This window comes from Protopterus annectens, chromosome 5.part0 (assembly GCF_019279795.1).
Source record: "Protopterus annectens isolate FY-2018-M chromosome 5.part0, PAN1.0, whole genome shotgun sequence".
Lineage (NCBI taxonomy): Eukaryota > Metazoa > Chordata > Ceratodontiformes > Protopteridae > Protopterus > Protopterus annectens.
In genome coordinates, this window is record NC_056735.1 from 1,872,889,287 (window position 1) to 1,872,916,786 (window position 27,500).

Below are 27,500 nucleotides of genomic sequence, written 5' to 3' on the forward strand. Positions count from 1 at the left end.
AAGTCTGACTAAAAAAATAAGAAGAGACAGATAATTTTCTGTCAGAAAATGTTTAAAACTAAATTAAAACTAACAATAAAGGGTTTTTTTGTTAAAAGGGGCTAAAATAGCAAAGTAGCAAATCACTTACCAGGAGCTGGTAAAAGGAGGACCTCATCAGCAAAGCGGCAAACGAGATCTGGGTACTTACCGCCTTGCATCATGGGATATGGGGCTGCCTCGAGCTGGTAAAAGTGACTCTCGAGCTTAGCAAGTGCCGAGTCGGAGCCGAGGATCGGCTCCGAACCCATCAAGCAAGAATGAAGGCGAGATTGACAACTTAACATGAGAGACAATCACAAGATCACATACAAGAGTAGCCAACATGCAACTCAGGTAGACTTCCTCCTAGTAAGGAAAAGGCACTGGGGTAGAATCCATGATTGCAAAGTCATCCCCAGTGAAACAGTCTGTTCACAGCATAAACCAGTAGTTGCCACAATCAGCTGCAAGCAGTGGTCAGAGATGGCTCTAAGGTCAACAGAGACCAGGCTGAAGACCTGGAAGTTGACTGGAGAGAAAGTACAGCAGTTCAAGGAATTACTCAGGGCTCTAGCACCCCAAGAAGAGGAGGAAATAGGTGGAGTTGAAGAAGAGTGGCATCGCCTAATAGCAGCATGTGTTAGGACTACAGAAAAGATATGTTGCCGAGCCAGGTATGGAAATAGATTGCAGGAAGAAGTGGGAGATTGAAAAGACTGACCAAGCTAGGAAGGACTACTGGTTGGCTAACAAAGAAACTAAGAAAGAAGTTGCAATAGCAAATAATAGGGCATCAGAGGCACTCTATCAGCTTCTGGAAAGTGACTCAGTAAGGGGCACAAAGAAACTATACCAGGTTGCAAGGCAAAGAGAAAGATAAAGAAGATAGTCAGACACCCTTCATAAGGGATTCCAGCAACAACCTGCTTACCAGCCCACAGGACATCAAAGGCAGATGGAAAGAGTATTTCCAGCAGCTTCTGAATGAAGAAAACCCCACAGAAGCGGTACTGCCCCAGAAACAGCCAACAATGAGAGTAGAAGAGGAGCCCAGCTTAGAAGAAGTAAGAGCAGCACTAAGGAAAATGAAGTCAGGGAAAGCAGCAGGCTCAGATGAGGTCATAGCAGATATGATAAAGATGCTGGGTGAGCTAGGGGAGAAATGGCTCCTGAGGGTACTAATTGCAGTGTGGAGAGAAAGGCGTATCCCAGATGACTGGAGAATAAGCATACTCGTGCCAGTGTACAAGAACAAAGGGGACATCCACAACTGTGGACAATACAGAGGCATCAAACTCCTACCACACTGCATGAAAGTTCCGGAGAGGGTAATTGATAAACGGATACGCAGAATAGTAGAATGTAAGATGGGAGATGAACAGTTCGGATTAGATCAGGATGCAGCACAATTGACCCGATGTTTGCATTGAGACAGATACTTGAGAAGAGGAGAGAGTCAAACTGGGCTTTCCTAGACTTGGAGAAAGCATATGACAAGGTCCCAATAAAGCTGATAGAATTAGTACAGGCTATGTACAAGGACCCAGTGACTCAAGTACAAACAGTGCTTGGCCTCACTGAGGGGTTCCCAGTGGGAGTGGGTGTACACCAGGGTTCAACTCTGAGCCCACTGCTGTTCATAGTGGTAATGGACTACATCAGCAAACAGGTTGGAGGGGTCAGAGCAACAAAGCTACTGTATGCAGACGATGTGGCAGTACAGGCAGACTCTGAGCTAGAACTTCAGCAAAGGATAGGAGAATGGAATGCAAATCTGAAGGCACATGGGATGAAACTAAGCACAGAAAAGACAGCGGTAATGGCAGCAGATTGGGGAAATCAGAAGAAGCTGAGAATAGAGATAGAAACAGGTAAACAGCTTCAAGTATCTGGGAGGGGTGGTTGAGGAGAAGGGTAGTCTGAAGGAAGAGGTCAAAGCTAGAATCAGAGGGGCTGCAGCCGACTGGCATAGAGTATCAGGTGTAGTCCATGACAGAAGAATGCCAAAGAAGCTGAAAAGTAAGGTGTACAAGACAGTGGTGCGACCAGTACTACTGTATGGTACAGAAACCTGGGCAGTAAAGGCAGAACAGTTGAAGAAGCTAGAGGTGATGGAAATTAAGTGCCTGAGAAAGGTGGTAGGATGCACACTGCGGGACAGGCGAAGAAATGAGGACATAAGAGCAGAAGCCAAAGTAGCTCCAATTGCAGAAAAGATCAAAGAGAACAGATTACGATGGTATGGACACGTGTAGAAAAGCAGAAGACAATCTGGTGAGGGAGATTTGGGACAGACAGGAAGAAGGTAAGAGGAAGCGAGGGCATCCAGCAAAGAGGTGGATGGATTGTGTGAAAGAAGATCTGCGACAGTCAGGCATGAGTGTTGAAGAAGGCAGGAGAGTGGCACTGAATCAAGAGAGGTGGCGACAGTTAATACGATACCCCGACCCCATGTAAATGGGAAAAAGGGGGATGATGATGATGATGATGAAGTGTTATATAAATACACTGTGCACACTTACTTTTTCTGATTACATTTACCTACCTGGAGATGTTTCACAATGTTTACAACTTCTCTTGTTGAATATGGGTATGTGATTGCTCCCTGGTCAGCCATGTTTCTTAGTTCTCCAAAGGTTGCTACCAGTTTTTGAAGGATGGGCTCTGGAACATCAGGTCCGTACTGCCGTAACATAGAGAGTTCAGACTCTGGCTTTGGGTTATCAACTGCATGGCAGCTGAAGATATCACCTATAAAGAAATATGTATATATACAAATAAATAAGCAAGCATACTTTATAGAATAAATGCATTGTTTCTGTCAAAAGAGGTGTTTTGAAGATTATAGTTGCAAACATAAGGACATGCAAATAAAGGACGCTCACTCCATAGGCAGCACATCTGTTGTAGAATTCTAACTCAGTAATTTACTCTGGTGAACTACGTATGACAGCAATTTACACTTCTAGAATATATTAGTAATTCTACTTATGACTCCCCTTTCCTTTCTGTCTCATAAATAAATATAAATTTTTGGTTGTAATACCAGTTCTAGGAGCTGTATGCCAGCCTATGCATATACTCCAAAATGTAAAAGACAGACCAAACAAGGACTGTAGAAGAAATACCTCAGCAGGTGCAATAGCATTCCCAAAGGAAATCATGTTCCACTATTGTTCGATGCAGACCAGCCTGATCCTGAGGCAGTAATTCACATTTTTAAAGGTTACTAATAACAAAAGTTTTCTTAGTGCCTTGTCCAAGGCTCTCCCTGAAGCACTGTCTAGGCTTAGATATCAACCATCTGTCTGATGTCTTGCAGGAGCCTTAGTCATGAGTGCAGAAAAGTACCCTTAGGGAATGCTGCCTGATACCAATGTTGATCCAGCAAAGTCCTCTAACTTCCAAATGCTGCTCTTAACTAGAGTACACTCATACATCAATTCTCTGAAACTTCATGCCTACTGAGAACTGTAATACATTTACCCTTGCACAAGACCATGTTTGTTCTTGAGTGGAAATGGCAGAAGCAGGGTAATCCTCCCTTCTGAGGCTCTTATGAGGAGTCTGGAGGCCATTGTCTCTGAGACAGACAAGGGCAATGGGATCTTCAGTCGTTCATCTCCTCTTTGGAGTATCTCAGCTCAGAGGTTAACTGGTTTAATATGGAATGGACTCGGGGCACCATACCATCCACCCAGAAATATTTAAATGTGCATCTCTGGAAGAAAGTTGAAGAACTCTGGGTCATCCCAACCATGAAGCCAGTTATCAGCTCACTGGCAAAAAGTTATATAAACTAGGCAACTTAAAGTTTAACCACCAAAGTGGAATAGGTATAAGCTTTCTTGCAGAATGGAAATACCCCAATTCTACTCCCAGTATGTTAACTTTCCAATAGGCAAAAAAGTACAAAGCAGTGGAAAGGTGTTGTTTATGTGTGCAGTCCTCAACTATGTCAGGACCTACAACTTTCAGATCTTCATCTATCGAAACTCCAGTCCTCCCTACCAGACCAGGCATAGAGAAAAACTTGCAGACTTTACTAAGTCTGAATACAAGAAGCAGCTCTTTCAGACTGTCTACACCTTCCAAGGTAGGCTTCCTTGTAATCCACTGTAATGTTTTTTTTTTTTGACTGTGTTGACAACTGTCAGGGCCAGAGGTTCAGACTAGGGCAACTGTGTCCTGAACAGAGTTAAGTAATTTATGTAGCAGTATCTAACTTTCCAGAAGGTTGTGCAACATTGGAGAATGTTATGTTAAGCAACAGTATAGACAGGCATAGTGGCATAATATGCTTACTCTCAACTTCACCTAAGGCTGCCATTTTGTCTCTGGAGGTATAACTCACCTACACATGTAGGATTTAAGAATTTGAGGTATGCCTGCATGGTACAATGCACAATTAACTAGACATGTACCTGCACAAGATGACATAGCTAAGCTGTCCTCCCACAAGAACTCAGTAATAACATTCTGGATACCTAGCTTAAGTGGGAGCTGCTCTTAGTCAGGCCTATAAAAACCTTGTGGATAATCTCTTAAGGTGGAAATAGCCCTTCTTCCTGGTGGAAGACCATTATGATCCCCTGAATTCCTTCATTTCCTTTTGTAAATGCAGCAGTACTGATGATAAGCTAGATACATTCATGAGAAGGGAAATTCTCTAAATTAATCCTATCCTAGACATCCATCACCAGGGATTAGTGGATTCTGGGCAGGGTAAAACTGGGCCACATCATGTGGCTGTAAGATCCTCCAAAAAAACAATGCTAACATACCAAGCTGCTGAGTACAAACCCAGCCTCAACTGTGAAAGAGGACATAGATACTGTCCCTCATTTGGAATGGAGAAATACTAAATTTCTGCCTATGCCCGGTTTGAAAGGGTACAGATCATCTTTGTCCATTCTGGATCTCTTTCACTTCAGTCAGCACACACAGCATGTCGAGTTCCAGTGATTTTTCAGGGAATCTTGTCTCTGCTGTCACTGGATGTCTGCATGGAGTCATTCGACATGATGGAACCTTTTGGCATGTTAAGTGCCTAGGGTCCACATATGATATTTCTCCATGAGTGGGCAATGCTTTTGGCATGGTGTGCTTTTGCCATACAGGCTTTCTTCAGTACACAAAGGGTTGTTGGTCATGTCAGCTGATGCCTTGCAGGAGAAGAATTTCTACGAGTTCCGTAACTGGAAGTCTATCTCTTGTTGGCCCTATTGATGGACAACTTGGCAGTATCTCTTCAGTGAGTAATTTGGTAACTGCAGTCCCTGGGAATGGTTATAAACTAGGAGTTTTTCCTGATCCCATTTTAGAGGACTGCTTTCATACAAATGGAAATGCACACTCTTCAATACTGGTTAATTCTGTCCTTGGAGAGGTTCAAATATGTTATCTAGCAGGGTTGAGCTGAGTTTATCTGTCACCAGGTTTAATAGTCCCACCTGAGAACAGGGCTAACCATCACTCAGACAGAGCTTCAGGCAGTCTTCCTGGTATTTAAGGTCTTTGAGACAAAGCTTCTTCTGAGGCTACTCAATCAGACAACCAATCCATCATGTAATACCTAGACAAGTACACATGCAGTCCCTAGGCAAATAGACAGTACATGCCTGGCAGTAGGCAACAGATAAATAAAAAATGAACAAGCACAGGAATCTGTCTAGTTCCAACCACACCACCACACATGTTGAGGAAAAAATAAAAGACAAAGAAACTAGTGATCTTAAAACTTCGTTGATGAGCTCAGTCACAATAATTTCCAAAAATCATGAAACTCAGGTAGTGTTCCAAAGCAACAAGCAAAAAGTATGATGACTGAGCTCATCAACAAAGTTTCAAGACCACTAATTTCTTTGTTTTTTATAGGCAATAGATACATCCATCATTCTCCCAGTGGTTAACATTCCATAAGAAGTGAACATTCTGGTGGACTTGCATTTCTGCCCTACAAACCCTCTCACAGGAGCTGTAGATTCAGAGGTGGTGTCTAATTCAGATATTCCAGAAGGGAGGCACTCTGGAAACTTGACTTTTTAGCCCATCAGGAGAGTGTGGACCTCACAATGTTTTACTTGATACAGTTGGACAAGGGGAAGACAGTGCTTGCTTATTTTTTATCCGATGACACTGAATATTCTTGCATGCCTTCCCTCTATTGATACTGAGCCCATTATGCTTCTTATAAAAAGTCAAGGAAGAAATCTCAAAACTAATCCACATCATCTCTTGGAGACTGAGATGGGTGCACTTAGAGTCTGGTGGTCCAGGACACTCTCCCTGTGCTATCCATGGATATTCACAACAGTTAGGCTGAGAACAGAAACCACCTCTGGGCCTCTGATAAAAGATCCCTTGATGTTGCTGGATCACTAAACAGGTGTTTCAGAAGTGAGTGAGTATACCAAGAAGCCTTCCAGTCAGCAGGCCTATGATTCCCTGCCAAAGTGGTTTTCCATTTGAGCAGAACAATATCGTATACTGTACCAGTCATTCCGTTTTAAATATGATCCTGACTTATCTCAGGCAGCTGTGTAACTCGAGCCTCAGTCATTTTACAGTCAAGGTGCACTTATCATCTATTGCTGTCCATCATGACTTCGTTGAAGGCGCGATCATAGCCTGGCACTGGCAGATCAAGTAGTTTCTTTAGTTTCTTTAATGAGTGTTAAATCTCCCCTATCTTCTGGGAGTACATAGTTATTTTGATATCTTAAATGGCCTAATAATGATGTACTATAACAACATGGCTATGTGCAGTAATATCAGAGCTTACTGTAATTTTACTAATTACATTTAACTATGTGGGCGGGATGATCACAAACCCTACTCAGCAACAGCAGCAATACAAAAGTACAAACAAAAAATGAGTCTACATATTTACACATTGAGCACTTTTGGGTACAAAAACTGCATTGAAAATGGACATATATTTAGTCAAGTTACTTAGAAGTAGTGCAAAAATGTGACGGAGGTAGGTCATTAAACGGGATGTGTGTTAGTTAACTAAGTAGGGTATTTAAAGTAAATACATGAATTAGTGATGCAGATTACTCACAGAATCTGAGAATTTTACAATATATGCAATTTTGTAATAACACAAAGGTTTGGGTGCCTGTAATAGCCACTGACAGAGAAGGAAAAGGGCAAGAGACATACTGTAATGCCCCTTCAATAAGGGAACGGTTATCAATAGCATAGAGATGAGTTGGGAAGGTGTTCGATCACTGCACACCTAAACAGTTGTAGATCAGTTAAGTTCAGAATATAAACAGCAATGGAGGGTACCCAATCCTTTAATCCTTCAGAATGAATTTTCAGTGTAGCCAAAGGTTAAGTGGCCTCTGGGATTGTTATGGTGTTGCAGTTATTTGTACAGTAGAAGTAACTGCTAATGTGGGTAAAGCATTTGGCTGTGAGGGGTGGGCAGAAATCAGAGTGGAACAGTTTGAGGCAAACAGGAAGATGATCTTCAAAGTACAAGGCAGTATTTTGATTTGCTAGATAAATGCAAAGAGCAAAAAAGTGTGTGTGCCAGTCTGCCAGTTTAATGAATACACATTTTATTTTTAGACTTTTGGAGGATGGTAGCATTACGAGACGTTCCAGGTTGACTAGAAACAAAACATATTTTACTTGTTAATGCCTACTAGCTGTCAGTTAATTAAATCTGACACTTCTGACTGTCAGCAGCCTGGATGACAATTGCAGAGAGTTGAGTCAGAATAAACATTAAACATGAGAAAATCTTTTCTGCTGAACAAGGAAAAAAAACATTTTTTTTTTGCATTTCATGTTCAGCTGAAGCTATTTTCTCACAATTAATGAACTTAGTTGCAACACTGAATACTACAAAATGAGTACCATGATTAAGTGACAGTGAGAAGAAAGTGTTGTGTGCTGTCTGCTTTTTAAGTGATATTGGCTTCAATGCCTAAGCAGTCCACACATTTAGGGCTATAGCTGTGAAAAACATTGCAGTACAATCAGCATGGTGAAAGAAATTCACTTGTGTTAGCAACTTGCCATAACTGTAGAGGTTTGAGTATGTTCATTGGTGCAGTCCTAAATTCTGGTTTGAGTGTGTTCACTGGTGCAGTCCTCGGTTCTAGACTTCCTGTCTGCAGGATAATGTCAGCTGGTCCAACTTTCACAGCTTTACTTTCACCCTCCTGGCACTGGCCAACTCTCTCCCACTCAGGCATCAGGACATCTGTGGCAAAAGAAGGGTGTTACCTGATGCCATCTTCTGGACATCCTTGCCTTCGATGGACAAGGTTTATGCCCCAGACAACAAGTGAACCTAGGGGACTTATCACAAGGAAAGAATGGTTGTGCAAAATCTTACCATAATCATAGATGTCCTTCTCTTCTATATGTTGCAGTATTCATAACACGTGGGATTCCACCACTGGCTGACTCTTACGTCCAGCCAGTATAAGTATACAAAAGTCTAACACTACTGTAGGGTATGTGCGACATCCAACAAAGTTCAGGTCCTAGGTCGATCATAAAATGACGTCGGGTATAAGTGGATGTCAGCATGTACCAATCCTCAGAACTGAATGCTGCAGGAAGAGCATCAGCCTGAAAAAGGTTGAGGAAACACACAACCAGCATGCAGGCAAGCATCAGAGGGAAGGCGGACGGGGGGTAATAACTGTAGCATATAGAAAAGAAGGACTGGTTATGGTAAGATTTTACACAACTATTCTATGTCCTTCTATTCATATGTTGCAGTATTCATAAAATGAGTGAGGATACTAAAGCTCATGCAGAAGAAGAATTCGACAGAGGCACAGTAACACTCTCTACAAACCCCTGCAGAATAGCCCTTGCAAAACCAGCTCCAGACTTGGAAATGCCACCAAATTTACAGTGTTTTGTGAAAGGGTGTACAGATGACCAGGTAGCGAATTCTAATACAGAGCAGGTGTCTAGATCTTTGAGAAAAAAGCAGCAGAAGAGGACACAGCTCTGGTGGAATGTGCCCTAACTGGGGAAGCAAGAGTTTTTCCACGGGACACACAGCAAAAGGAAATGGTTTTGGAAATCCAAGTGGAAAAAGTCTGCTTGGAAACAGGCCTGCCCAGGGCCCTAAGGTGATAGGAAATAAAAAGACGATCAGATTTCCTAATAGGCTTGGTTTTGTCTAAAAATCTGAGTTGTCTATGCACATCCAAGGTGTGTAAAAGTCTCTCACTAGAGGACCGTGGAGATGGGAAAAAGGTGGGAAGATGAATGGACTGATTGGGTGACAACTCATTCACCATCTTGGGCACAAAAGAGGGGTTACTGCTTAAGGAAACCCTGTCCTTGTGAAAACAGTAAAGGGGGATGAAGCCATCAGTGCCTGAAGTTCTGATACCCTTCTAGGTGATGGCCACAAGAATAACTGTTTTCCAGGTGCAGTGCTGCAGAGAAGCAGAACTTGCTGGTTTAAAAGGAGCCAGGGTAATTTTTTTAGAACAAAATTTAGGTCCCAAGGAGAAGGAACTGGTTTCTTTGATGGTCTAATATATGTAGGATGCTTTTCAGGAAAGGTTTAACTTCCAATCTTGGCAGGGACAAGGGAGGAGTCATAGGCAGACATGCTGAGATTGCAGAAAGATGAGCTTTTATTGAAGAGTATGACGATCTACTCTTCAATAATTCACACAGGTAAGACAGAACCACTGGAGCATCCACCTACAGTGGCTGCAGGTTCTTAGAAAGACACCAGATGGAAAACCTTTTCCGTTTGAAAACACAGGATTTCCTAGTACTGGGGTTTCTGGCCTCCTGCAGAACTTGCAGCATGACCTCAGAAAAAAGGTGTCTGAAATAAATCAAAATCCTATCACCCGCAAGGTCAGTTGCAGGGTTGACATCTGTGGGTGTATTAAAAATCCCTTGTCCTGTGTGAGTAGGTCCACTCTGTGGGGTAATTTGTGGTGATTGCCCTTGGCTAAATGCTGAAAAAGGGGAACCAATGATGTCTTGGCCAAAATGGAGTCACCAACAAGATTTTTAATTTCGCCTGTTACATCTTCAACAAAACCTTCCGGAGAAGTGGGAAGGGGGTAATACATAGATAAACATCCCCTTCCAAGAAAAGGACAGGGCGTCCACCTTCCATGCCAAAGGATTGGGAACTCTGGCACAAAATTGTGTCTGTTCATGGGGGAGGTGAAAAGATCTACCTGAGGTGTACCCCACTGATGGACGATGTCCAGAAACACATCCCTGTATAACACTCATTTGTGGGATTGAGTCCTGGACCTACTCAATGTGTCTACCACAAAATTTTGAGTGGAAGGAATATAAACAGCTTGGAGGGAGAACTGACTCAGAGAGGCTAGCTCCCAAGCTTGAAGAGCCAGTCAGCACAGGAGAGGAGACTTGCCCCCCCCCCCTTGTTAACATACCAAAGGACTGTGGTGCTGTCTGTGAACCACTTCAGGGCTCCTGGAAGAAGAAAAGGTTTAAAGATTTTGTAGAGTGAAAATAAGGGCTGTCACCTCTTTTTTATTTATGTGTTCCCTCTTTTGGGAAGGGGACCACATGTCTTTTACATTCCAAGGAGCCAGGGTTGCTTCCCTTCCTAAGTCTGAAGTGTCCGTGTACAGCTCCTGAGTGGGAAGAGGTAGCTGTAAGGGTAAACCTAGATTCACATAACCTGCTGAAGCCACCAGTTCAGTTCCTTTTTCAATCAAGGGAGAAGGGGTATCACAAACTGCAGTGGATGAGAGGCTTGTATCCAAACTGACCTGAGGTACCACTGAAATTTCCTCATGTGCATCCCAGCTAGTGATAGCATGGGAATAGTGAAAGCCATAAAGCCCAAGAGGCAAAGAAATTCCATGGCAGTCAGGGATGGAAGAGACAAGAGGGCATAGAAATGGGTAGTAAGAGACAGAAACTTTTTTTTTTGGTGGGGGGGGGGGGTTAGGAAGCCAACATCCTGTCTGTTTGGATTCTGCATCCTAGAAAGATATGGTCTTGGGAAGGAACTAGGGTAGATTTTTGGTAGTTCATAGTGAATACCAGACCCTCCTGCAGAGACACTGTGAAGAGCAAATTCGCTTGAAGGGTGTCTGGTGATTCAGTCTAGAGAAGAAGATCATCTAAGTATAGGAAAATTTGAATACCCCTAGTCTGCAAAAGACTGTGACAGCAGCTAAGCATTCTGTGAAGACCCTTGGGGCCATAGATAATCCAAAGAAAATTGAAAATGTAAAGAAGCAATAGTAAACCGAAGATACTTCCTGAACACAGGATGAATGGGAATGTGGATGTAAGCATCCTTGATGTCCAGAGACATAATGTGGGCTTGAGGAAGGATGAGTGGAAGAAGAGTGTGCAAGGATAGCATGCAAAAGCTGGGAACCATCAGGAAGGCATTTGGGGGGATAAGTCCAAGATGGGCCTCCAGGGGCCATCCTTCCTGGGGACTAGGAATATGCAGGAGTAGAACTATTTTCCCTATCTGTGAAAGTGACACCTCCTGAATGGTGCCCTGAGAGAGAGAAAACTGAAAATGACTTGGAGAAAGTAACCCAGCTGTTCTTTTTGGGGGTTAAGGTAAACCTGTGAAGGAAGGTGAAGTTTTCCACACCATGAAGTATTCTTGAAGGATAATGGAGAGGACCCAAGAATCCTTGGTGATCTGTTTTGAAGCAGGGAGAGAAAGGGAAAGGCATAAAGAAACAGGAGTCTGGCTGCCAGCAGGTAGGTAGTCACAGACTACCTGGCTTAGCCAGAAAAGGCCGCTTCTGAGCAGCAGAAGAGGAGGTCTGGAAGGTTTCCTAACAAAGGGAGTTTTAAAGGGGTAATTCCTCTGAAATCTTGGAACTGGGGACACAAAAATGTACTTTAGGGCTTGCAGCTCTTTGCCCTTTTCTTCTTACGACTTGAAGAGTTCTGCACCAGAAGCACCAAACAATGCCTTGTCTTCCAGGCAGCATCCATAAATTTTGCCTTTATATCATCTGGCAAGGGCTGTAGTCTGAGCCAGGAGTACCTCCTGAGAACCAACCCAGAAACAGCTGCTCTGGTTGATGCCTGCACTGCATCGCAGGTACACTTAACAGCATGGCGCATAACTTGAGCATAAGAGCTCAACAGTATGGAGGACAACTGAGCTTTTGTAGGAGAACCTGGTAGCTCTGAAATTAACTTACAAGCGCCAGAGCGAAGGGCTAAGGAATATTTAGCCATATGGGCATGGCAGTTTACAGTCCTAAATGCCAGAGTTGCAGAAGTATAAACTTTCTTCCCCAAACTCACCATAACTATACTCTCCTTGTCTGACGGGAGAAGGGAAGTGGAGGGCAACATCTTGAAGGCCTTATCAGCAGACACAGAAATTGTTGCACGGTCTGCAGGGGGACATTTAAACTGGAATTTGGAATCCTCTGGCACCTTATAAAACCTGTCTGACCTTTTGGGGCAGGAGGTTGAGACTAAGGCCACTTAGAGGCTGCTGAGAAAGCATCTAAAAATGCTGCAGTACAAGGGATATGGCAGATGGGGAAGGGGAATCCATCTGCAGAAGGTCAAAAAGTCTGACACTTGTAAGCAATGCCATTTGAAGAACTCTGTCATTTTTACAATAGTTTCCCCAAAGAAAATATCTTCTCCTGGAGAATCTGTGCCATTTGACACTTCTGGGGAAGCATATTCCAAGGGTGAAGACATTTGGATGGAATATGCCAAAGACTCATCCCCAGAGGATTCATCTTCATCTGATGAAACTTCCACAGAAATCCTCTTGTGTGGAGAAGCAGGAGGAAGGGAGGGAGAAGGAAGTGAGAGATCAGAAGATTGTCTCAGGGCCATAAAGGCATTAAAGATCTCCTTGGAGAAAGCTTAACATTCTGCAGGCTGTTTTTGAGAAACAGGAGAAGCATGCTTAGTTTTCAGCTTCCTCTTTTGATGAACTTCCACGTAGTGGAAGGACGAGGGATCCGACATTGGCCTGCACTCTGCAATATTGGTAGGGACATCTTCATGAACAATAATTTGGGAGATGCCACGCGGGCCTTCAGTAACAATAAGCCTGAGTTCCCCCCATGTCCAAAAACGGATGCCTGCATATCCCCCGAAGACATGCTAGCAGGATCCTTCACAGCCTCCACACTGGTACCAGTGGAAGATTCTCCTACTGACTATGAAATGGTCTCCAGGCCATCATGAGCCTCAGAAGAGATGTCTAGAATTGGAGGAGCAGCAGGAAAGTCAGACCTAGATTTCATGGCCTTCTTAATCAGCGGTCACCTGAAGGACCCAATGTAGCTACCATTTTGCGTGTTAGGCACTTACGGCCCTGGTTTTCTAGGTACAGATTATGGGAAGCCAAATGACTAGGCAGGGTCTTGGGAACAAAGGCCTTTCAAATCAAGCAAGAGGTATGGTCATAGTTAGGATCTAGGCAAAGAAGACAAAGCACACAAGGCAATAAAAAACCTAACGGGACACTTATTTGATCTGAATCTGCAACTTCTCTGCTGAGCAATGACTGGAGAAGATGATCTGACTGGCTGTAGAAAAGTTCTGAGGATTGGTACGTGCTGATGTCTGCTTTATACCCAACGTCATTATATCACTGATGTAGGACCTGAACTGTGTGCTATATCGCACATACCCTACAGTGGTGTTAAACTTTTGTATACTGGCCAGTCGTATGAGTAAGCCAGAGGTGGACTCCCACATGTTATGAATACTGCAACATATGAATTGAAGGGCATCAAATAGTCATGTAGCCACACTCCATCTATCCTTCCCAGGTTCTAGGAAGGGACAGATAAAGGAGGGAGCCTGGTTGGGAAATTAAGAGGAATAAAGTGATGAGTGTATCCACCTCAATTCCAGGATGCCCACTCAGGATAACAAAGGGAATGGTGGCAGGGAATAGAGACTGCAACAGTGAATATACTTGAATTTCTCCAGTGCACATCTGATTCAGGGAAAGTTCTTCACAGTGGTCACTGCTGTAGTCATCACTTTCGTCAAGACTCTGAAAGCACAAGGACCAATGTGTGGTTAGCCCTTACTGGGCAATTGAGAGAGCAGACATTGATGAATGTGTGGAGAATGGATTTGGTAAAACCTGTCCTAGCTATGGAAGCAAATCCAATACTTTAATATTTAGAGAAAGTGTGGACAGAATACAAGGTAGCTGCTTCCCAATTTAAATGAGCAGCCATCCCATTGAGAAATACTGTGGCAGCTGCTCTGGCTTCACGGACATGTTTTTATATGACCTGGCATTGGTTTGCCAAGAAAATAATAACAAAAATTAGTGAACATGTCATTCTGATAGAGTTTGCTTGTTGACATGTTTCCCATTTCTGCCCTGCTGATCTGTTTTCTAGATTCTCTTTGATGTATCTAGAAAGAATCTTTGGTGTCAGTGTACATCCAAGGCATGCAAAGTTCTCTCACTCTTGTTCTTTCTTACTCAGGGAAAGTTCTGTCAGTAAACAGAAGGTGACCGTCAGTAAACAGAAAGTTCAGATGTCACAGCTTCCAAAAACAGTGTTTTCCAGGACAGGTATTTTAAGGAAACTGAAACACCGGGTTTAGGGAGCCACTGTTGGTTGAGGTTGTGGGGTCAGGGTGGATCAACTGACTGGGCTGGTCAGAGATGAAGGAAGTTCTTGATTGGCAACAGACTACAAATGAAGGTCTAAACAAAGGCAGACAATAAGAAAAAGTGCCTTCAAAGAGGCATACGCAATCCTTGACTTGCAAACATCTGACAGGTTACTGAAAACAAGAAGTGCTCTAGCTGAATTATGATCCTGGTATTTGCTAGGTGTGATTTTTCTTGTGTTTGGTTTCCTAGCCTACCTCATCGTATGCAGAATAACCCATGAAAACATAAGCCTAGAAGGGATGAATATTACATCATCCATGTTGTTCCTCCATGGAGTTCTGAAATTGGGGTGTAGTAAAGATCCTATTCTTTTTGTCAAGAGGCCGAATCACTACAGTCATTGGGTTTACCCTTACTAAACTTAGAAGGAGAGAAAAAACAGTGTTGCCTGGGCCAAATGGGGGCTGATAGAAGCATTTCTGACCTGTCCTCTTTTATCTCCAGTAACACACTGGGGATCAGGTGTACTAGAGGGAAAGCACAAAGAAACAGATCTGCCCATGGAATGGAGAAATGTTCAACTCTTCCATTGCCTGGAGCTGCTGTCTACCAACAAAACACCCCAAGTTGCCTAATCTATAAGAAAGCAACAAGATCTCATTTTGACACACACTGAGTGAGCACCAGAGTCAACAACAAATCTCTCTTCAACGTCTGTGTTTGAGGGTCTCACTGTGACCTTCTCAGCCTGTCTGCTGAAACATTTTACTCTGCTATAAGCTTCCCTGAGAGTTAGTCCCAATTCCTGGACTGCTTATCAATCTTGCACTGTCAGTCTGAAAAGTGTGTAACATTGGGTACTCCTCTGAACTCCTGCCATATCCACCCTCCCCAACCTGCTGAAGTACCACATCACTATGGTGTTGTCTGTGAGGATGTTCAGTGGGGTGCCCCTTATCCACACCTGTCTGATTGCTTTTATTGCTAGTACTACAGACACTATCTTTTTATATTTATGTGCTGTTTCATCATGTCACTGTCTCAAGTGTTGTGGATGCATAGATCCACATTAGCCACCCCACAAAAACCATTTCCAAGGTCTTTTGGGGCAGCTTAATATGCGTCTCTGGACTGAGTGGAACCTGACTTTTCCACCACAAGATCCCCTTTTTGAGAAAGGGCAAGAGGCGGGACTTTAACTTCCAGAGATTGACTATTTTGACACCATCTGTTTCTGTAGTACCATTGCAGTTTTCTCATGTGCAACCTCACTAGAAGCACCATCAGAATGCATGATTCCATGTAACCCAGTATCCTGAGAAATTGGAGCTAGGACAGAAATTGGACGTAGTCTTCAGCCAAGAAGGCTTTCTGTTACTCTGTGTCTGGCAAGGCCTTTAGGAAGACTACTTTCATTGTAGAGGTCAGATGAAACTTGGGAATCTTGAGGGGGGAGACCCAGCTGTTTGCAACATGCTAGTGTAAACTGCAGGGCATTTCAGTTCTCGTCTGGGTCTGATGTGAATGCCCTTGGTACTGAAAAAAGCAATCAATACAGCCCAGTATTTTGTAGAGATCTTGTATGCAGCACACAAGTTAAAGGAGAAGAAAGTCAGCTCAAAGTGGTCTCCCCATGGCTTGAATCTTAAGAATCTTCTGTGCACCTAAGCCATGGGGATTTGGAGGTAGTCATCTTTTAGACTGAAGATGAACAAGAAGGCTTGAGGGAGTTTAGAAAAGCCATAAGGCTTTGCAGGGTAAGAATTCTGAAGCACAGAATGACTGATTTTTTTTTATCCTCGACAAGCATTAAACTGGCATCCAGGTACCTCTTTTTCTCCTAAGCATTCAAACAATCCTGAGAAAAAGCCTAAGCCCTCTTCCCACACTGGCACATTTTCACTGGCTTTTAATCCCACCAGGTCCTCAAATAAGGGTGGAATGAAATAAGCTTGATCTCTTAGAACAGAAAGGATACTTGAAACTTTTGGTTTACTTAAAAATCTCAATTTTTAACCCTGTTCCAGAATGCTTAAAATCCACATGTCCTGGGTTTCATCTTCCACACCTCCACAAACAGATGGCCCAGATGTTCCTCTTTTTGTAAGAGGGGAGACAGAAGGGTTTTCTAGTTTAGAGGTATGAAAGGTTGGGTGGAATTTTCTGGTGAGGCAACTTTTATTTTGCTATTTTCTATACTGAGGCTTGCTTTTTTCTGCTTAGGGGAAGAGAGTTAAACTTTTGAAGGGTACTGCCTGCTGAATCTTGGGGCCTGGGAATGAACTAAACATGTTTCATCTTTCCCTTTCCATCTGTTCTCTTGAATGTTTTCTCAGCTGGGGATCCAAAGGGAGATCCTTTTCTAAGGGCCATAAAGAAGCTGTAACTACACACGCTCCAGCATGGGGTTAATGTATAACTCCACATCACTAAACCTGTAGCTGCTGTTCTACATGATGCATTCATTGCATCACAGCCATATCCTTTTGAATGGTTGGTGACCTGCGAAAAGATGATGTATAAGTCAACCTTCTCCTGTTTCAGGTTTGTATCACTGCCCCCTCTGTCTTAGCCCTCACATTGTTCAGAAATGATTCCTCCAACTTAAGCATATGTATTTTGCAGTTGAGCTTTTGGAAGAACACGGCAGCAGCAGTGTAAGCTTTCTTTCCCAAGCTGTTGAAAATCCTTCTCTCCCTTTCACTGGGAATGGGGTTCCTAGATAGGAGTTGTAGATGGTCCCTTGTTGGAATCCAGGGACACCACTGCTGAATCAAAAAAATGGCTCCTGTAAAGGAACTTGTCAGAAAACTAGACCCTGTAGGACCAGTCAGGTTTCTTTGGAGGAGGAGGAAGGGAGCCTGGCTCCAGTGCATATTTCATGATATCTATGACTGGAGGAACAGCAACTGGCTTTAGCACAGGCAGCCCCATGAAAGTTATGTACCTTAACTGGGCCTCAAGAGTACTGCTTGACATATTACTGGAATTCCTTCTTCATCCCATGAAGAGTGGCTTCAAATGAGAAGTCCTTTCTTGGTGAAGCAGAAGATAGGGTTATCCTTGGTGTTTGTTTCATAACGGGGGTGGGGGAATGCGTGACCCAGCACTGGCCAGCTCATCCACCTCTGGATCTGGAGTATTTGAATCCTCTTGTAAGGTAGGATCAAGTCTTCTCTTCTAAGAAGGAAACCCTGAAACCTTTGGGATTTCCAGAGCTGGCAGCTTGGTTTCAAGAAATTTCATGAAGTCCTGAGTCAACTGAGATAAATCCCTGGATGAAGCATAGGCAGCTGCCTGGGCTGGGTATATGCTTGATATAAGGCCATGGCAAGCATGTGAATGCTGGCTTTATTTTCATTTTGGGCCTATGTTTCTTAGTGGAGTCTGCAATACAGGCCTCAATACATGAGCAGACACTGAGAACCTCTATACAGTCTCTGGGAACCTTGTCAGAAGCTACCAATTAATATAAACTGCCCTCTCCCTTCAGTGAACAAAAAGTGAGTATTAGTTGCAAGGGACCCTCAGGGAGGCCTCCAAGCTGACTGACATGCTTAAAGCTGAAGGTGTAGTGGCCTCCAGAGGGCTGTGCCAGATGAATCTGCATAAACTGCCCAAGGATGGGGGCTGCAAAAACACCCCCTAGTCCATCTATCAGAAGACCTAAGGGAGCCTTCAGACTTGCTCAGACTGTCATTAATTTCCAATTTCTTCTCCTTTGGGTGTTATTTAAAATTCCTATACTGACAGGGTAGGTTCTTAGATCCTTTGGTTGGTGCCATGGCAGCATGAGGCCATTTCACATCTTCATTTGAGTAATATAGTCACAGAAAGATTTATTTCTGTTGAAGATCAACATCAGGCTAAACCTTGCACAATGTAGACAATTGTCCACATTTTGCTCTAAGTCTAAAAGATATATGCTGGATAAGTCCTTGTACATATTTTTTTTGCTGCATTCAATACACTTAATTCTTTTTGATATTAAAAAAAGAAATTCTGAATCACTGTTATTATCAGACATTTACCATAATGCAAAGAATTCTAATAAGGGAAGAAAATATTCTTCTATGGAGTACTTTTATTTTATTTAGTTTTGCTACCAGGCTCTTTTCAAGGGTGACCTAGGAGCACTGTCTGATTAAGCAATTTGCTCAAAGTCATAAACTAGGCAAAAGGTGACTATCAATATAAAACTGAGGACTATATGACAGTGGCTGTTAACAGCTGACAGTCTTAATCCTTAGTACTAAACTGCCAGTTAGTTACAGTAATATAAGCCCATCACAGCGCAGAAATCTTTCTGCCATACTTTTCTGCAACTTTTGGGTCTCTAGGACGCAGAAGAATGGTAACATTCTATGGCTCCTGGGACCAACAGATATGACAAATTAATTCACTTTACGATACATTTCAAGGAGTTTAGCAACATCTAAGAATTTTGGCCACTAATGTTTTCTTGATTTCTTGAGAGCAGTGGGGTCTGAGTCTGACATAATTGCATGAATCTGTCTCAGAAGGAAGATGATAAGAATCTTATGATCCCATGAAAAGAGTGGATTCAGAGGAAAACAAACAGAAAATGGCAGATATGTGATTACTTATCTTACTGGATAATTTTCGAGAGGACCCTCTGTAGTGTATGACAACTGGGATGTCTTCCTGAGAGCCTTTTCTTGGCACAATTCTTGAAAAAATCTGTAAATGTCACAGTTAAGGAACCTGAACTCCTCTTCATCAATGTATGCTCTGACATCACTTTAACAGGAATAGAGGAAGTATCCAGCCCCCCTTGTCCCCAGTTCTAATCTCATGGTATACACAAAAGCAGCAGATGCAACAGACCAGCAGAAAGTGATATAAAATGTTAAACTTCAGATATCTGCAGGACATGTGATATCTGAAATGAGTAGACAGGTCAGACATCAACAAGGTAATGGTAGGAAGGTAACAAGTACTTGTACAGGGCATCCCTTGGAACATTAACCGACATGCACAGTGCACATATATTTGCTATACTTACTTCAAGGGGTCCTCTGCAGTGGCTGACAACTGGGAGGAATCCCAAGCAGTAAGATTTCACTTCACAGGATGGAAGGAGCAGACAGACCAAAGAGGTAAGGCTCAGAATGCTGAACTTTGCAGGGCAGATGTATTAAATGAAGCAGAGCTCCTGAAGTCCAGGTCCAAACAACAGGGCCTGTTAAAAGTCAGCAATGGTGGCAACATAATGGACAAATTATTTTTTTTTTTTTTTAAACCTTTATTGAATTTTACAATTAAAACACATATAACATCATAGAAAAGATACAGGTCAACAGTAAACAGTACAACTTAGTACACATCTATATAAAAATCATAACTAAGAAACTACAAACAAAGGTGCCATCTGCCTAATACGTAAGCTAAACATTTGAACATACATACATTAATCATTCAAAGGTAATTTACAAAAGTTAGAGGCCCTTAAAGATGAAAATACAAAAAAGCATAAATAAGCTATAATATGATTAAGGGAAAACTAAACCCCATCTCTTAGGGGTATAGAATAAGTATTATCTTTAGTGCAGCAGGTGGTCAAATAATAAACTCCAGTAATTTAGGAAGCGTGGGTTTAATTTTTGACTATGTATTAAGTATTTATGGGCTGTTATGTATCTGATTGCCAATTGTACGAATCCTTTCCAAGAGAGTTGAGATCTATCCCTCCAGGTCAACATAATATAGAATTTAATTAAGGAAAAAAGAATAACAAGTATACATATTTGCAGCTTCGTCAAGCCCAGAGAAGGGGATATGCAGCATAGCAAATCTCTAGGAAAGGGTGTTTTTTTCGAAGCCCATTTTTGCAGTCTAATTTTTAGTGAGCACCAAAGTTTGAAGGAGCATTTGCAGCTCCAAAACATATGCAAAAGATTTGCTTTTTGGGAATCACAGTAAGGACAGAATGGGGAGGTTTTTGAGTCAAACTTATTTAAAACAGTTGGGGTAAGATAAGAGTTATTCAAGATCATAAGTTGTGCATAACTGAGTTTTTTTTAAAGGGGATTGAAGTTGTAGTTGTCTGGATGGATCTAATATTTTGGTTAAGTGTGATCAATGAGTCTAATTCGGTCCAATAATTGGCCATAACTTCATTTTGGTATCTAATTGTTATATAATAAGTTTATACATATTTGAAATCATTTTCTTCTTCGTTGAGAAGAGGTTCCATAAAATTTTGCATGTGTTTATATAATTTTCATTAATAGTAGGGTTTTCCAGAATCTTGGCAGTCAATTCTCTAATTTGTCTCAGAATGATGAAGTAGTTTTATGAAGGCTAAGTTCTAGTCTCATTTCTGTTAATGAAATATTTTTTAAGGGGTAAAGATCTAACAAACTTTTCTGTTTTAGGAGAGGGAAATTGTCAAGATTAAGTAATATGTTACTGAGCTTGAGGTTTGGGTTAAGGTGCAAATGTTGTAGAATGCTAAAAGCATTCAATAAGTTTAAAGTATCAATAAGTTTTTGAAGAATATCTATCTTATTCTTTAAGGCTATAAGTAACTTCATATTTTAGAATCTCATTGTTAAGGAAAGGGAGAGCTTTGGATTAAAATTTAGACTTTTAACATAATTATAATAAAGAACTATCCAACCCAGTGTCCAAGTCTTCATACTTGTGTTATAATCAGAAATAGCCATAAGTATAATGTCATAATATAATTTGAAATCTGTGAGATTCAGCCCACCTTGGTTCTTATGGTATACCAGTTTTTACAGGCAATTCTAACCTGTTTAGGACACCATAAACATTGGACAGAGAGGAATGAAGTATCTTGAAAAAGGGGTTGTGTATTATTACATTTAAAGTATTAAATAAATATAAAAGTCTTAAGAGTATGTTCATCTTAACAATAGCCACTTTTGAGAGAAATGAAAGTTGGGTTTTATTCCATCTAAGAAAGTCCTGTTGCATTGTTAGCCAAAGAAGGGTAATGTGCTTTGGTAAGATAGTTTTGATTCTTGTTGAAAAAATATTCCTATATATTTCAGAGAATGACTTAATTTCCATGGGGAGGGGATATGCAAAAAGTTGGTATGATGAAATAATTGGGAAGATTATGAATTTCTCTGGATGTAGAGTATTTAGAAAAGATATCTAGGGAATTGAAAATATTTGACAAGTCAGAATTAGCAAGTGCAAAATATATATACTTAAGTCATCGGCAAATGATGAGAAAGCTATCTTGGAATTGTGTAAGACTGATATATGGTAATAAGTCTTCTGTGTAATAAATAAAAACAAAGGTTCAACATATAGGTTAAAAAGATATGGAGATACTGGACAGCCTTGTCATGTTCCATTCTTAATATGGATCTGAGGAGAGGTGATCTTATTGACATATAATGTCGTAACAGCACTGGAATACAATATATTAATAGACTGGATAAATGTAGGAGATATACTAAAGTGAGGTAGACCTGACAGGAGAAATCTTAAGTTTAGTCTGTCATAAGCTTTGAAGGCATCAATTACAAGGGCAAATAATGACATTTGACTTTGATTAGAAAGATTAATCAGTGTATTGTTGCAGGTTTGTTTATACTGTATAAAATCTGATTGATTGGGAGATACAATACTAGAGAAAATAGTTTTAAGTCTGTTAGCCATTATCGATGCAAAAATGTTAATATCCAGATTAATCAGGGAAATACATCTATAATTCCAGAGGGTTTTAGGGTTAGTGTGTTCTTTGTGGATAAACATTGTTTTGGACGTGTTAAGATGCCTATCTGTAAAATTGCTATTTTTTATATGATTATATAAACTGAGTAAAATTTTGGAAATTTTATGTTTGAAAGTTTGATAGAATTCTGCAGTGAACCCATCTGGGCCTTCAACCTTGTTTCGTTTAAGGTGATTTATGGCTGTTATTTCTTGTTGAGTAATAGGGAATGAGAGGGATTTGTGTTGGTTTTGATTAATTTTTGGGAAATTATGTTGATTTAGAAAATCGTCTACCTCTTGTCCTGATGATGCAGATGTTTGATCACTATAGGATTAGGAATATAGGTCAGCAAATAACTGGACTATTTCCTGATTAGAGTAATAGGTTTTCCCTTGAAATTAGTTTTCTGTTATACTAGAGGATGATTTCTTTTGATTTATGAGTCTCGCCAGGAACTTAGAGGGCATATGGAACCATTCCAACTACTAGACTATGGCTTTTATTTCTTGAAACGATAGGCAGTTTGCATTTAGTAAATATAATTCTTTTTGGAGATGGTCCAGTAGCCTTTCAGATTCCGGATTATAATTCATTTGTAAATCCATTTCCAGATTACTGATCCTTTTTTAAATTGAAGATTCCTTACCACTACACATTTTTATAAGTAGCTTTATTGATAAGGATACCTCTAATATGTTCTTTAATGGAAGCCCAAAGGTTGTCAAATGGTAGTTGAGAAGTCTCCTGTCTGCATAAGCGTATATCTACCAGGTTATTAATATCTTGTACAATATCTTCCTTTAACAATCAATTTGGATTTAGAATTAGCATTAATACAAGCGTTAATACTAAGTGCAATTTTAGAGTGATCAAAAAAAGAATCTAGGTTCTGTGTGAAAATTAATGACCATATTTAGGAACACTTCAGAAATTAAGAAGAAATCTAGTCTTGAGCTTTGTGACAATGACAGTAAAAGATGATTTTATCTTTTTGCAAATTTCCATTTTGTAAGTTATTTTGCAAATTTCCATTTTGTAAGTTATATGTATCAAACAGACTGAAATCCTACTTCCGGTCCTGAACAGAATTCCAGTCTCCCCCATAATAAAATAATAATTGGGGTACTGGGTTAAGACCTTATACATGGACACAAAAAGTTCTTGTTGTCTATAACAGGTGGCATATATATTTAATAGTAATAGTGACTTATCGAGGTTAGGGCTTCTTACTGTTATATAAAACCATCTACCTTCTGGATCTACATCATAATGCTGAATGTTTTCCTGAAAAGATTGTTTGATAATGATCGCTATTCCCACACTATTTGTTTTTTATTTTTTTACCAGTTGCGGTAATTGTTTTAATCCACTTTTTTCCTTTCTCATGAGACCATTGGTCTGGAAGCATGTGTGTGTCCCTTGAACCAGGATTATATTTGCTTTAGATGTGAAAGCTAAATGGAAGAATAACTTTCTCTTTTTATCCATTTGAATCTCCTTTACATTACACAAATCAATAACCCAGATTTAAATGTATACATTTAGAAGAATGGGTATTTTATACAGTAGGTATAAAGGGCACTCTAACAAACTTAAGGGCAAATAGCACCAAGCTCTCCCTACCTTAACCCCATGCCTATCCACAGACAAACTTGGCTTGGAAGAGTACAAACTTGGCTTGGAAGAGTAATATAAAGCATTAGTGAGGGACAAAACAAATGAAACTTGACAAAAGTCTAAATAAAGATCATCCTTACTACATATTTTTAATAATAGTAAACCTTAGAACAAAAATATTACGCAAGCAGAATAAGAATAGCATAACTATCCCAAACACCCTACAATCTATCACCCAACTCCTGCAAGATATATAATGGACAAATTCTTAAAGAAAGTTGTAGAAGCAGAAGTTCATGTAGATGAGTAACCCTTGGCTGCACTGGCTAGTTGATGGCTAGTTGCGTGAATACAGGAATAAACTGTAGTTAGCAATCCATTTGAACAGTAGCCTGTTGGTTAATATAAGGCCCTCATTGGCTGCAGCAAAGAAGAAAAAATGATCTGTCCTCAAGAGTTGCAGGCACAACTGCGGTGTATGAAGAATCTTCCCTCTTTTAGATTTTGCCCAAAGGAAAAAAACAGGAAGATAAATGGACTGGTTGACAGCACCTCATACCACATAGCTGCATTAGTGCCGGATTCGTTATTAGGTGTGTTCTCTTAAACTCACACATTAACTACTAAACTGCACAATTTGTGTCCTCTGTCAGTCAGCTTTTTTTAAATATCAAGTACATACCCATATGAGTTTTTGCAAGGAACCATTTGCATAGCTTCACAAGTATACACTAGGCTAATGCTCACTAGGGCCCTTTTGTAAGCTTTGTCATGCAACCCAAATATGACCCACAAATTTGATTTATACAGGGGTGATTTACTTAAGGCCTCTCTCCATCAGAGACATAGGTGCCAGACCCAGGTGAATTTCTGATTATCCATACTTTGGTCCAAGTCATACCTCTTAATGCAAAAAATCTGTACAAAGCTTGACAAAATAGGGACATATTTTAAATATTGCTCTTATAAACTTTTAGAAAGTTGCCAGAGTAACAGGATTTGTTTTAATATACATTTTCTGAAGGATCTGAAGTCTGAAACTCAAATATATGTCATTATTTAGTGATTACAATCCTGAGATCATCCCAGTGACTTGCCAGGAAAATAGAGGAACAGGCCAAAAATATGAGGCAAAATATGGACATTCTGTGTAAATTTGTACAGCTGAGAGGTATGGTCCAAGTTGTGCTTAAACAGAGGGAGGAACCTAGCTTCACATGGATGGGGAGCCTGTTTCAGAGAACAGGAATTCCCTGAGAAACATATCTGTCTCTCCACCACATCCTATTTCTGTTGCAACCAAAATCTGGGTCTTTTAAGCTAGTAGTCCTGATGCTGTTTGTTTTGCGGATGTGCAGAAGGGTCATCAAAACTGGGTCCAGAGATGTCTTGCATGCCAGGCAAATATCACCTCTCAGAAGTCTGTATTATACTGAGTAAAAAGACAGGGCTTTAAGGCGATCAGCGTAGGACATTGTATTTACTCCCTGTATTTTTTTTAAGTAACCTTTGTGGATGTTCCACTTACTCCATCTGTCTGGTCACCTACATACTGAAGAGGGCTTTATACTCTATGATTGGTCAGATGAGGGTCGAGTACACTGGTATGATGACCTCTCTGGATCTAAATGCCATGCTCTTGCTTGTAAGTTGAGCAACACAGAAGGAATTCTTGCTACCTTGGATACATATTAGTCGAAGGCTAGGTTACTAGCTACATGAGTTTCCAGATCTCTGACTATTGAATCCACTTTAAGGGGTGTTTTATTGATGACGTATTTACCCAGAGTGGCAGATTTCCCAAAAGGTACTATAATGCATTTCTTGGCACTGAGTTTTATGCCAAGGCTTTGGCACCAAACATTTTTCTGAGTTAGACTTCCTGAAGGATGTGGTCTTGGGGGATTCAATAACTTGATCCCAGTTTGCAATCATCTGAAATCTTAGTGAGGAGCCTTTGAGTCTGAAGAAGCGATCAGTGTGAGATTGCGAAAGCGCTTACTTTCTACCATGTTTCATTAAATTTGGATTTCTATTTTCGTTCCTCAGCTGTGGTCATTTTGTTTCTGTTCTGCTATACAATGGACTCATGCTGTTTCCTGTGACATAATGACTTGAGTGTGGGAGTGATTTGGCTGATCTTTGCTCCAGATAAAAAACTAACAGTTATTTCTCCTTGTTCAGCCTGGTTAGAAGAGCATCAGTATATCTTATTATGGATTCCCTGTGACGAGGGTCCTGGGAAGAATGTTTGCTTGCCTTACGGGCTTAGTGTTTGGGGCTCCACTGACAGTGACAGTATGTGTGGGACTAGGTATTGTTTTTTCTTTCTTTTTTTTTTTTTTATCAAGAAAAGTCTTTATTAAATTATTCCTTATGATACAGGCAATCATACATTTATATAAATGAAAACAAACTCTATTGACATATCTTCAACTGCAAATATTATACATTATATATAATCTCTCCAGTCATTGTCAGCCTACATTGCAAAATTAATTTAATTTCTGCCTTCTCTTAAACCACATTTCTCCTGAAAAACATTATTCTGCATGTATTCTTCCCACAATTCCCATTTTCTATGCAATTTGCTTTCACCTTTTTCTTTTTTTTTCAAAAAAGATTTTTATTAAAATTTAAATAAAGAAATTAATTACATAAAGTGTTCCATTTTTTAACAATATTCAAAAAAGAAAAAAAGAAAAAAAAACACAATCATTCTATATCTAACAAACAACATAACTATTTACAAATGATGTTCACATAAATATCAAACTAAATTATTGGTTAGTTCATATACAATCAATCATTTTCTAGCAAGTCTAATACATTTTTCCACATATTAATTCTAGACATGTTTCTATTAGTGCTTGACCTAATGGTCAAAAGTTCCAGACTGCAAACTTCAGTAAGAAGGTTTTTGAATTCTTGAAACGTAGGGGAAGTTTCTGATTTCCAGTTAATTGTTATTATTTTTCTTCCTACTGCTAAAATAGTCCATATTACTGTATATTTAGGTCTTTTAACACTTTGATGTATTGGAGTGTTAAATATAATTAAAGATTTAGAAATCAAGAAATTATCTGTAAATAAAACTTGAAGAAAACTATTTATATCTTCCCAGTATTTTTTTCGAAGTATGCAGTCATAGAACATATGAGACCAGTCAGCTTTTAATACTTCTTTGCATCTCCAACAATCATTGATGTTCTTATTGAATTTATTTAGAATGTGTGGTGTTATAAATGATCTATGCATATATTTCCAGGTGTATAACTTCCACTTTAGGGAAGATGTAGTGTAGTAGGCTGATTCTAATATATTTTGTTTGTCTTGATCTTTAGGAGCATAGTTATTAATTATATTGAAATATTCCCAATATTTATCAGTGTGAAAATTTGTATCATTTCTAAGTATTTTGTTTATGTGTGCTAATTTGTTTTTGTCAGTGTTTATATTTTGAATAAGTGTAGTCAAAAATAAAATTATTTTAGGTAATGGATATGCTAAATGTAAGGGAATTGATTCCAAATTATTTATAATATATTGTCTACATTC

General features: G+C 40.3%; 1 protein-coding gene across 1 annotated transcript in view; it reads right to left on the minus strand.

The window, feature by feature from the left end:
* VWA8 (von Willebrand factor A domain containing 8) overlaps positions 1 to 27,500 on the minus strand; it is a 3,458,065-nt gene that overhangs the window by 1,729,731 nt on the left and 1,700,834 nt on the right. Inside the window, exon 25 of the mRNA XM_044071701.1 lies at positions 2,567 to 2,772. Within this exon, the coding sequence (XP_043927636.1) occupies positions 2,567 to 2,772 (206 nt within the window). The remainder of the gene's footprint in view (positions 1 to 2,566; positions 2,773 to 27,500) is intronic.